The sequence below is a fragment of the Gavia stellata genome, chromosome 18, assembly GCF_030936135.1.
Source record: "Gavia stellata isolate bGavSte3 chromosome 18, bGavSte3.hap2, whole genome shotgun sequence".
NCBI classification, from domain to species: domain Eukaryota; kingdom Metazoa; phylum Chordata; class Aves; order Gaviiformes; family Gaviidae; genus Gavia; species Gavia stellata.
In genome coordinates this window covers 18019486-18031491 of record NC_082611.1, presented here as the reverse complement: position 1 = coordinate 18031491, position 12006 = coordinate 18019486, and the positions used below count along the sequence as shown (strand labels likewise).

General features: G+C 66.1%; 2 protein-coding genes across 2 annotated transcripts in view; both read right to left on the bottom strand.

Moving 5' to 3' along the window:
- Positions 1-12006, bottom strand: part of LOC104252220 (nucleoside diphosphate kinase, mitochondrial) — a 320155-nt gene that overhangs the window by 57541 nt on the left and 250608 nt on the right. The window lies entirely within an intron of this gene.
- On the bottom strand, positions 8725-11389 carry METRN (meteorin, glial cell differentiation regulator). Its single transcript, XM_059826636.1, has 4 exons — positions 11304-11389; positions 9819-10240; positions 9566-9625; positions 8725-9041 (listed from the first exon to the last, which is right to left on the bottom strand). Exons 1-4 carry the CDS (start codon positions 11387-11389, stop codon positions 8725-8727), a joined length of 885 nt encoding a protein of 294 aa, XP_059682619.1.

The following is a 12006-nucleotide window of genomic DNA, read 5'->3' as shown; positions in this document are numbered from 1 at the left end:
GGGGGGGTTTAGGGCCGCTCCCCCCGCCCCGCGGCTTTGTGTGCGGGGCCGGAGGGAGCGGCACCGCCTGCTGCGGGGGGGGCGGGGGGGGGGAGCACGGCTGTGCGCGGTCCTGAGCGGGTGTGCAGGGTTGTGCGGGGTTGTGCGTGGCCGTGCAGGGTAGTGCGTGGCTGTGCAGGGTTGTGCGTGGCCGTGCAGGGTAGTGCGTGGCTGTGCAGGGTTGTGCGTGGCTGTGCAGGGTAGTGCGGGGTTGTGCAGGGTAGTGCGTGGCCGTGCAGGGTAGTGCGTGGCCGTGGAGGGTTGTGCGTGGCCGTGCAGGGTAGTGCGTGGCCGTGCAGGGTTGTGCGTGGTTGGGCCTGGTAGTGCGTGGCCGTGCAGGGTAGTGCGTGGCCGTGCAGGGTTGTGCGTGGCCGTGCAGGGTTGTGCGTGGCCGTGCAGGGTAGTGCGTGGTCGTGCAGGGTTGTGCGTGGTCGTGCAGGGTTGTGCGTGGCCGTGCAGGGTTGTGCGTGGTTGTGCAGGGTAGTGCGTGGCCGTGCAGGGTTGTGCGTGGCCGTGCAGGGTTGTGCGTGGTTGTGCGTGGCCGTGCAGGGTTGTGCGTGGTTGTGCAGGGTTTTGCGTGGCCGTGCAGGGTTGTGCGTGGTGGTGCAGGGTAGTGCGTGGCCGTGCAGGGTTGTGCGTGGTTGGGCCTGGTTGTGCGTGGCCGTGCAGGGTTGTGCGTGGCCGTGCAGGGTAGTGCGTGGCCGTGCAGGGTTGTGCGTGGTTGTGCAGGGTAGTGCGTGGCCGTGCAGGGTTGTGCGTGGCCGTGCAGGGTTGTGCGTGGCCGTGCAGGGTTTTGCGTGGTTGTGCAGGGTAGTGCGTGGCCGTGTACGGTTGTGGGCGCTTGCGCAGGGCTGAGGGTGGTTGCGTGAAGCTGCGAAGGATTGGGTGTGGTTGCGCGGGGCTGCGTGCGGTTGTGCACAGTCGTGCGCGTGGTTGTGCACAGTTGCGTGCAGTTGCACATGGTTGTGCGTGGTTGCGCATAGCTTTGCACAGCTGTGCATGGTTGTGAACAGCCGTGCATGCCTGTGCACGGTTGTGTGTGGCTGTGCACGCCTGTGCATGGTTGTACATAGCTGTGCACAGTTGTACACGGTTGTGCATAGCTGTGCACAGTTGTGCAGGGTTGTGTGCAGTTGTGAACAGCTGTGTGTGGCTGTGCGCGGCTGTGCGCAGCTGTGCGTGGTTGTATGCTGCCGTGCCCAGCAGTGTGCGGCTGTGCGTGGTTGTGCACGGTTTTGCGCAGCTGTGCCCGGTTGTGCATGGTTGCGTGGGGCTCTGCACAGTTGAGCATGGCTGTGTGCAGTTGTGCACTTTTGTGTGTGTGATTGTGCACAACTGTGCATGGTTGTGCACAGTTGTGTGTAGTTGTACACAGTTGTGCATAGCTTTGCACAGTTGTGCATGGTTCTGTGCGGTTGTACACGGTCGTGCATAGCTGTGCACAGTTGCGCGTGGTTGTGCGCAGTTGTACATAGTTGTGCACAGTTGCGGGCAGTTGTACACGGTTGTGCATAGCTGTGCACAGTTGCGCAGGGTTGTGTGCAGTTATGAACAGCTGTGTGCGGCTGTGCGTGGTTGTGCACGGTTTTGTGCAGCTGTGCCCGGTTGTGCATGGTTGCGTGGGGCTCTGCACAGTTGAGCATGGCCGTGTGCGGTTGTGCACAGTTGTGCGTGTGATTGTGTATGGCTGTGCATGGTTGTGCACAGTTGTGTGTAGTTGTACACAGTTGTGTGTAGTTGTACACAGTTGCGCGTAGTTGTACACAGTTGTGCATGGCTGTGTGCGGTTGTACACGGTCGTGCATAGCTGTGCACAGTTGTGCGTGGTTGTGTGCAGTTGTACACGGTTGTGCGTGGTTGTGTGCAGTTGTGTGCGGTTGTACACAGTTGTGCATAGCTGTGCACAGTTGTGCATGGTTGTGTGCGGTTGTGAACAGCTTTGTGTGGTTGTGTGTGGCTGTGTGCGGCTGCGCATGGTTGTGCACGGCTGTGCATGGTTGTATGCTGCCCTACTTGGCTGTGCGCGGCTGTGCGCGGTTGTGCGTGGCTGTGCATGGTTGTATGCTGCCATACCCGGCTCTGCGCGGCTGTGCGTGGTTGCGCTTGGCTGTGTATAGTTGTATGCTGCCGTGCGCGGCTGTGCGTGGTTGTGCACGGTTTTCTGCAGCTGTGCCCGGTTGTGCATGGTTGCGTGGGGCTCTGCACAGTTGAGCATGGCCGTGCGCGGTTGTGCACAGTTGTGCGTGTGATTGTGTATGGCTGTGCATGGTTGTGCACAGTTGTGTGTAGTTGTACACAGTTGTGTGTAGTTGTACACAGTTGCGCGTAGTTGTACACAGTTGTGCATGGCTGTGTGCGGTTGTACACGGTCGTGCATAGCTGTGCACAGTTGTGCGTGGTTGTGTGCAGTTGTACACGGTTGTGCGTGGTTGTGTGCAGTTGTGTGCGGTTGTACACAGTTGTGCATAGCTGTGCACAGTTGTGCATGGTTGTGTGCGGTTGTGAACAGCTTTGTGTGGTTGTGTGTGGCTGTGTGCAGCTGTGCGTGGTTGTGCACGGCTGTGCATGGTTGTATGCTGCCCTACTCGGCTGTGCGCGGCTGTGCGCGGTTGTGCGTGGCTGTGCATGGTTGTATGCTGCCATACCCGGCTCTGCGCGGCTGTGCATGGTTGCGCGTGGCTGTGTATAGTCGTATGCTGCCGTGCGCGGCTGCGCGTGGTTGCGCACGGTTTTGCGCAGCTGTACCCGGTTGTGCACGGTTGCGTGGGGCTGTGCACAGTTGAGCATGGCCGTGTGCCGTTGCTCATGGCTGTGCATGGTCGTGTGCGGTTGTGCACGCTGCAGACGCGCGGGCGGCGGGTTTCCTGCTGCGAGGGAGCGGCGACTGTGGGAAAATTCCAGCCTGTGGGAAGCTGGGGGGGGCGGGGGGGGGGGCAGCCAGGCCCCCGCAGCCCCTGCCCACCCGCAATTAATAAAAAACCCCACCAATCAAACCAAGCCCGGGAACAAAACCGGCTCAATTAGGGGAGCGGGCGCACAAAGGGCAGGCAGCTTCCCTGCCCGCGCTGGCGCTTGCGGCCACATCATCATCTCGCCCGGGTTTTCACGGCGTCGCCTTCATCCCCTGCTCCCTCCTTGGCCTTTGGGTCAAGATTTGCAGGGCTCCCCCTCCAGCGTCGTATCGGGGTGTCCCCCGAGAGTGTGGGGACGGCCTTGGGGGTCCGTGCAATGGCCAGCAGCACCCAATGCCCACTCCATAGGGTGACTGGCCTCCTCGTGCTCCCGGGGCTCCCAGGGGACGTCGCCTATGCATGATTGCCGGCAGAGGAGGAAACCCTGTGGGCAGCCCCAGCCTGGGAATGGCTTTGGGGTGCGGAGCGGTGGGACTGGGGAGCAGGATTCCCACCTCCCCGGTCCCAGGGGGTGGCACAGCCGGTGGCCCCTGGCACTGGCCCCCCTGGAGACCCCCTTTCCCCCTGAGCTAACGCAGGCAGCAGCCAAGGGAGGAGCTGCCAAAGGCGAGCACATGCTTCTGCTCCGATCTCGCCTGTATTTGTGGGAACCAAATATTCTGCCCTTGGAATGAGGATGCACACGCACCCACCCGCACACATGCACACACGTGCACACGCGTGCTCTAACCTCAAACCAAGGCGCGCTGCTTGGGGCGTTTAACGACAACCAGACGCCGTTAAAAACATCCCCCGGAGCAGCGATGGGGCTCCATCGGGGAGGAAAAGCCATCCCTACACCCTGCGTATAGCCCAGAAATAACTGCCCAGGGCTGGTTCCCCTCCCCAGCCCAGCGCGGCTGCGGCCAAATTGGGGGGCCACGGGGATTGCTCTGATTTTCTGGTGCTCGTGGGCAGGTGGAGCTGGTTAAGGCTGAGAGTGAGCAGAAAATCAGGGGAAATAGGAGCTGGGGGAAGAAGGGGGCTGGGGAGCTGCTGCTGCTGCGGAGGAGGATGGTCCATGGGGACAGGCTGGTCCCTGGGGGAGCCCAAGGCCCACTGTGATGCTGCATAGCAAATTAATTAATGAAGCAATCCCCAGACAGGGCTGAGCCCTCCCTGCGGGGCCCCTGGGACTCGGCCGGGGCCGACGGAGGGGTGACAGCATCCCCTTCTGCCCCAGTCCGGGGTGTCCGGCAGCATCCCGGGGTGCTGGGCCGAGCAGGTGGCCATGCGAGGGGACCAGTTGGGATGCGCCGCCGGAGCCAAAGAACTATTAATCTGCCTTTTTCCAGGGCAGCTTCCCCCCGCCGGGGTGGCGGCGGCTGCAAAGAAGCCCTGACCGCCAGGAATTTCTCGCTATGCGCTGGGAAAGCTCCTTCCCGCCAGCTGTCGGCAACCCGGCCCGCCGAGCGCAGGCGCGTTGGTCTGGGGAGAGCCGGGGCGAGGGGCCGCGGGGGGCCCTGCTGCGGGTAGGGGTCCTGCCCTGACCCCGAGCATCCCTGCCCGGCATAGGGATGATGGCGGATCAACCTTGACCTGGCCAAAGCGGGGGGCTTTGAGCAGCCCCCTTACCCCCAAGGCTTTGGGGCGCAGCTCCCCAAGGGGTGGCAGGGTTGAGGGGGTGGCAGTGTCCTCGGGGGTCACCAGCCTCTCACCTCTCCTCTCACCAAAGGCTGTGGGGCAGAGCTTGCTCCAGCCAGACCGGAGCTTGGGCTGTCCCCCCCGACCCCTCCTCTGCTACCCCACGCAGACACCCAAACTGCCCCATCCTACCTGCTGCCGCGTACCCCCCCAGCCCCGGGACATCATCCAACCCTATGGGGCATCCCCGAACCCCAGAGGCCTCATCCTGACCTCACAGGGCATCCCACTGTCCCAGGAGCATCATCCTGACCCTACTGGGGACCCCCTGCTCCCAGGGGTATCCCCCTGCCCCACACCAGCTCCTGGGCCCCGGGGCGCTGCGGGCAGGGCAGGCAGGCTGCCCGGATATCCCCAGGGTGGACACGAGGCCTCAGGTCCCCTCTTGGGGCCGGGGGCCGCGGGGAGGGCTGAGGGGGACCGGCCGCCTTTGTGCCTCCCCTTTGTGCCCCGCGATTCACACGTTCGGGCTTTTATCCGGCGGCCGGGAAGGAGGAGGACGAAGGGGGCAGGAAAGGGGGGAGAAGGGCTGGGGCGGGGGGAATGGCGGGAAACAGCGGCTCCCTTTGTGTGACGGGGATGGGGACAGGGACTGGGGGACGCCCCGTCAGTGCCACCGCTCTGCATTTTGCCGTCCCAGAGTGGACACCCATGGGCAGCGTGACCGAAGGGCTCCGTGGTCCCCGGAGGGTTCCCTGGCCTGGGATGTGTGTCCCCCCCCCGCCTAAACACCTGGGTCCATGGGTGAGGAGCCCCGGGCACCTCCCTGCCCACATTTCCACCGAGGCGGCTGGTTTTGGGGTGCTGCTCTCCATGGCACCCCCAAACCCCTCGTGGGGGGGGTGAGTGGGGGGCTTTTGGAGGGGGTCCCTGGGGATGCTGCAGGGAACCGTGCCAGTTTGGCATTGCGATGCCCGCAGAGGCGACCCTTCCCTGGGCTCGCAGGGTGCCGCTGCAGCCCTTCCCCACCATCACCCCTCTCCCCGAGCCTGGCTGGGCTCCGGCTGCCCCTCCGGAGACCCCCAGCTCCCATCTGCTCTGCCCAAGCAGCCCCCGGCCCACCGTGGCCCCCAGCCTGCTCTCCCCGCCCCCACCGCGCTGCCTCCCACCACATTTTCCATCCTGCGGAGGAAATATTAACCAGGATGGAGTTTGTCTCATTGTGTTTTTACCCTCTGTGCCAAGAGCCAGGAGGGGCCGGGCAGGAATTTGGCTTGGCCAGGGCCAGACTCTGCTTTCGGAGAGATGCTCGGATGACCAGCCCCAGGGAGATGGGGATGCCGAAGCCACGGGATGCTGCCTGGTGCCACGGCAGCCCCGAGCAGCGGGGAAGTGCTGTTATCCCCATCCTGCATGGGGAAACTGAGGCACCGGCTGCCTGCTCCCTGCCGTGGGATGCTCCCATAGGAAACGTTTGCGCCCTGGCCGCCACCCAGCCACCACGGGAGCCGGCAGCCGCGGAAAGCGAGGGCGGCCGACCCAACCTGACACAGGGCAGAGGGCACTGAAAACACCTCAAAAAACCTCTGCAGCGGAGAACGAGCAGGATAACAGCCCTTTCCGCCGCAGCGGAATGAGCTGATTTGGCCAAATAAACAGATTTGAAGAAAAACAAGAGATTCTGCTGTTGGACAGAAAGTTGCCGGATGCTCGGTGCATTAAACGCCGTAATTTAACTGAGAGGAATGCGCTGGATTGCGGCGGGGTCGGAGCAGCCACGCTCTATCCCCGGGGCGTACGGAGGATGCCGTGGGCAGCGCAATTCCCTTTGCACCTCATTTATTGCTTTTCCAGCCTCATTTTTTCCCTCCTCCGCTGGGTTTCCCACTCCTTCCCACTGCCTCGCTCCGCTCCTGCCCACCGCCGAAAGCCGGGGGGATGCTGGCATCCTCGAGAGCCCGGCGTGGAGCACTGGTTTCCCCCAGGGCCGGATCCTGCCCGTGGGCCCAGCCTGGCCCCAAAATGAGCACCAACCCTTTGGCAATAAAGCATAAAATAAGCATTGGCCTCTTCTCAAGGGAAAACATGTGTTGCCTATCAAACCCACCGGGCAGGCTCACAGCCGCGAGCTCGCAGACAGGATCTTATCACAACCAGATCATTTTATACACACCACACACATATATATATATATTTCATCAAACTCCGAAGCCCGCAGCACTCTTTGAAAATGGTTTCTTGGCAAGGAAAAGCACGTTATGGTCAGCCAAATACCCGGCGGTTCAGCCTGGCTAGTGGTATTTGAAAAGGTGTGACTGAAATAATACTGAAAAGGTATTAAAGCACAAGCTGATGTGTGCCATGACCCCAGCTCGGGGGGCTTGGGGGGCTCAGGGGGTGCTCAGAGGACTTGGGGGGGTCAGGGGGCTGGGGGGTGGCTCAGGAGGCTGAGCTTTTCCAGCGCTGAGCCCCTGTGGGCATCATTGATGGGGAGGAACGGTCCCTGGCTCAGGGTCCTGTGCCCCATCCATAGCTGGGGGTCCCATGCCCCAACCCCGGCCAGGTGTCCCCTGCCCCATCTCTGTCTGGGGGTCCCATGTCTCATCTCTGTCTGGGGGTCCCATGTCCCATCCCTGTCTGGGGGGGGGTCCCGTCCCCCTCACCACTGTCTGGGGACGCCTGCGCAGCCCAGAGGAGGGAGAGCCAGAGGCGGGGGGCTGGAGCCCCCGTGGCGGGGGGCAGCGGCGGGGCGGGAGCGGGCAGGGCTGGGAAGCCAGCGCCACGCAGCCCGGCACAATGAGGCCTTGTGGCCGGCGGCTCTGACGAGAATCGGCCCTGACAGCGGCTCCGCCGGCGGGGTCACCCACCCGGTATGGGGCCACGCAGCCCCCAGCCCCGCTCACTCGGTGATACCCAGGGAGAGGAACCCCCAAGTGACCCACCCCGGGGGACACGGGCGATGCAGCATTTAGAAATAGCAATATATCACTGTATCTCTCTAGATATATAAATAGTGGGGCTGTTTCCAGCCCCCCAGGAGGCAGGGTCAGCGGTTGGAGCTGGCACAGGGGGAGACAGGGCTTCCCACTGTGGCACGCACTGGCTCTCGCCCGCGGCGCCCGTCGGTGAACATCCCGCTCAGCTTTTTAAAAAAAGGAGATGCGCACGCTACAAATACAGCTTAGTTTATAAAAAAGTCGCAAATTTGGTATCGTTATAACTTTAGTGCACATACGATGCCCCTCCCACCCCCACGGTCAAAAATTCCCACCCCCCGGCTGGCACGGCGTGGCCCACCGCCGGAGACACGGCACGGCGGGATCCGGCAGCCGCCGCGGGCTGGCGGTGACGGGTGGCACGGTTCCAGCTGGCAGTGATGGGTGGCACACCCGATCTCTCCCCGCTCCCGCGGCACTCTCCTGCATCAGCGCTTTGGTCCTGCCCCGGCTGTGCCGGGGACACCTCTGCTCCCCACGCCAGCCTTCCTCCCGCCTCACCATCCCCTTCACTCCCTTCGGCCTCGCTCCTCTTCCTCGGCATCCGCCCTGCAGCTCCTACCCGTGCCCCGCGTTGCTGGCAGGGCCAGGGCAAGGCTCGCTGCCGCCCCGCTCCCCCTTCCACCCCCCGACATTGCAAATCCACCTCCTGGCCCTTCTGCACCCCACTGTGCCCACCGTGTCCCTGGCCGTGCCACCACGGCCACCCACCGCCACGGCCACCTGCCACTGAGCCTTCCCGGGGGGATGGCGACGGCTGCCCCATTGTGCTGGACCCACCGTGCCCCACACCGAGCCCGCAGCATCCCCTGAGCATGCAGCACCCCGAGCCCGCAGCACCCCGGTCCCCAGGGAGCCCCAACCCATTGCCCTACGCCACTGCACCCCTCACCCAAGGCAAGTCCCTGGGGACCATGGGCAAGCGCACCCTGGGAAAATCCCTTCCCTTCTGGCAGGATTTTCCCGGGACTCCCCCAACCTGGCGGCGGGGGCTGCCGGAGCCTGGCTACGCAGCAAGGACCGAAGCGCCACGCTCCCTCCAGGCACCATCCCTGCTGGCACGTCTCCCCTGTGTCCCCCCAGGGATGCTCTCGCTGCCTGCAGGACCCCAGCCCCAGAGCACCCAGGGGGCCGGGCTGCCCTCCCCGAGCCCCTCAGTCCACGGGGAACTCGCAGGGGTTCTGGCGCGTGCGCCGCGCCCCCTCGTAGATGCGCTGGAAGTCCCTATAGCGAGGCGCGCAGCTCAGCCAGGCTTCGCCAAAATGCAGCCACCCCGTGAAGAGGAACGTGCCGGGGCCCGGCTTGACGCCGCAGCGCAGCGGGGTGCGGATGCTGCCCGCCGGCCGCCCTGGCCACCCTCCCGCCTGGAAGAGGGGGAACTTTTGGCGGTGGATGCGGGCGGCGCTCACCCCGATGACAGATTCCTGCAGCTCCACATCGTTGGAGACGCTCTGGATGCTGCCACGGATCACTGTGGGGGGAAAGCAGGGAGGGGTGTAAGCGTGTCCCTGTCCATATCCCTGTCCCCATCCCTATCCCCATCCTCATTTCCTCATCCTTAGCTCCATCCCCATCCTCATGTCCTCATCTTTATCTCCATCTGCATCCCTGTTCCTATTCCCATCCCCGTCCCCATCCCCATCCTTGCCCTCATTCCCATCCCTGTCCCTGTCCCCATCCCCAATCCCTGTCCCCATCCCCGTCCCTGTCCCCATCCCCATCCTGTACCTGTCCCCATCCCTGTCCCCATCCCCATCCCCGTCCCCATCCCATACCTGTCCCTGTCCCTGTCCCCATCCCCATGCCTGGCCCCATCCCCGTCCCCTTCCCCATCCCACAGTGGCCTCTGTGACACTGATGGTCGCAGCCCAAGCCAGGCCAGTACGGGAAGGAAAGGCCAGGGCTGTCTGGGGGCCATTGCCCCCCCCAGTTTGAGTTTCCTTCACCCCCCCGAGCCCCAGGACCCCCAGGACCCGGGGTGGGGGCTGCACTCACCAAAGTCACTAGTGCAAATGGCCATCAGGATCTCGGTGTCGTTGCACGGCCGGCATGCCCCTGCAACGACCAAGCACAGCCGGTCACCACCCGTCACCGCGGTGGCTCCCGGTGCCCGGCCTTGGGGACATCACCCCGGATCCGGCCCCTCCATCCCCTCGCCTCCACGCAGGCCAGAGACACCCTGGCAAGGGAGGTGGCGGCCGCCCTGGGGAAACTGAGGCAGGCTGACCCCGGGATGCTCAGCACTCACCTTCTCCGGCCAGGCTGGCGGCGGGCAGTGCCGGGCGGGCCAGCCAGTCCCCCCGCAGCTCGTAGCGGAAGGCAGCGATGCGGCGGCTGATGTCGCGGTGCGGGGTGGCCTGCAGAAAGAGGGCCACCTTCTCCCGGGGCAGCCAGCTGAAGCAGCGGACGCGGGGCCGGGGGGCCTCAGGCAGCAGCAGCTCCAGGACCCCCTCCCTCTCCAGGTAGAGCTGAGCCCCCCGGAAGGTGCCGGTGGGTTTGACGCAGGCGGTGATGTGCTGGGGGCTCCTGCCCTTGACGACAGCGGTGGTGGGGGGCAGGCGGGGGGCCAGGCGGAGGCGAAGGGCCCCCGTGGGGTACAGCCACTCCAGCGAGCCCTCGGCGCAGTGCAGGGAGAGCTGCTCCACGCTGCCCGCCTCCTGCGACAACCCGCTGCGAGGCACAGCAGCACCCATCAGCTGGGACCCCCTGGGTGACAGGGACCCCCCCCCCCCAACCCGCAGCACCCCGACACCCCCGAGCAGCACCTCCATGGAGGTGTGTGGGGTGTACACAGGGAGGAACAGCACCGAACCCGTGATGCCTCGGACTTGGGGTGCAAGCGCATTATTTGGGGGGGGTGCTTGTGTTTCCCTGCGCCCTCCCGGGGATGCTCAGGTGGGGGCCACAGCGGCACAGCCCCCCTCGAATCTGGGGTCGGCTTCCAAGCCACGGCCCCGGGGGCGCCTGTTCCCCTGCATGTCCCTGCTTTGGGGGTCCCCAGTGGGTGCCGGGGGGGGGGTGTCCACGCCCCCCCCCCCCCCCGTCCCACTCTCGCGGGATTCGGGCTCGCGTGTAAACGGTGCTCAGAGCAACGTCTTGCCCGCTGCATTTTTAGCGGGGGGGGGACACGCGGGAAAGCTGGGCTGGGGGGGAGTGGAGATGGCCGTGGGGCTGCTTTGTCCCGGCCACGCTGATCGTGGCCCCCGTGGCCCCCCACACCCCCCGCGTGGGGTTTGCGGCAGTCCCTCCTGGCGCGCCCCGGCTCTTTGTTCCGGAGCTCGGCGCCTTCCCCACCGCGGCCAGCGGCGTGTGGGGCTCTGCCGAGGGGCCCCGCCGGGCGCGGAGCTGCCTTTCACGAGTGGGGGGGCTCGGGGAAGGGGGGTCCCGGCGAGGCGGGGAGCCCTGCGGCCCCAGCACGTCGGGGGGGGGGGGGGGGGGGGGGGGGCGCACCGAGGAGTGGGGAAACTGAGGCAGGCGCAACTCTCAGCATCCCACCCGTGACCCTGCCCCACGGATGCCAAAGGTGGTGGTAGCCCCTCCGCGCTGCCTGCCCGGGGTGGGGGGCAGCCCCCCCCCCACCGAGCCTGCCCTGCCTGGGCGGCGGGAGCTCCCGCGGCGGGGGGGGTGCTGCGGACCGGGCACGGTGTGGGGGGGTGCTGAGTGGGGGGGGTGCTGAGTGGGGGACCCGCCTGTGCCCCCCCCCCCCGGTGCCGGTGCCGGTGCCGGTCCCTACCTGCCCCTCCAGCTGCACTGATCCGCCGAGGCACCGCCGAGCGCCGCACCCAGCCCCGCCAGGCAGAGCGCCCGCAGCGCCCACATGGCCGCGCCCGCGGCGGCCCCGGGGCGGCCCGGCCCGGCCCGGCCCTGCCCGCACCGCTGCCCGCACCGGGGGGAGCGGGGCCGCCACCCCGCGCCGCGCCCCAAACTTTCCGCCAATGGCGGCGGCGGGGCGGGGCCGCCCCCCTCCCCCCCCATTCCCCCCTATCCCCCCCCCCCCCACCCCTTCCCCGCCCCTCCGGGGGCACCGGCAGCGCCCGCCCCGGGCATCCCCGGACTCCCCCCGGGGGTCCCGGCGGCTGTTCCCCGCTCCCCACCCCCGGCCCGGGGTCGGCAGCGCCGGGGTCCCCGGGGTGGGGGACAGCGGCCGGGGGGGGGGGGGGGGCTGAGCCCGGGGGGCAGGGCTGGGGCCCCGCGGGTGCCCCCCGGGCTACAGACACCCCCGGTTGTGTGCACCCTGAGTTAGGTACACCCACGGCTGTGCACACCCCGGGCTACAGGCACCCCAGGTTGGGTACACCCCAACCATGCACACCCCGGGCTGCGTACACCCAAGGGGATGCACACCCAGGGTTATGCGCACCCCGGGCTATGCGCACCCGGGGCTACAGGCACCCCGAGTTATGCACACCCCAGTCTACAGGCACCCCAGGCTGTGC

Coding starts and splice junctions, on each gene's coding strand:
- METRN (XM_059826636.1), bottom strand. CDS start 11,389: ATGTGGGCGCTGCGGGCGCTCTGCCTGGCGGGGCTGGGTGCGGCGCTC. Junction 9,626..9,818: donor CGCCAGCCTGGCCGGAGAAG/GTGAGTGCTGAG, acceptor TGGTCGTTGCAG/GGGCATGCCGGCCGTGCAAC. Junction 9,042..9,565: donor CATTTGCACTAGTGACTTTG/GTGAGTGCAGCC, acceptor TTCCCCCCACAG/TGATCCGTGGCAGCATCCAG.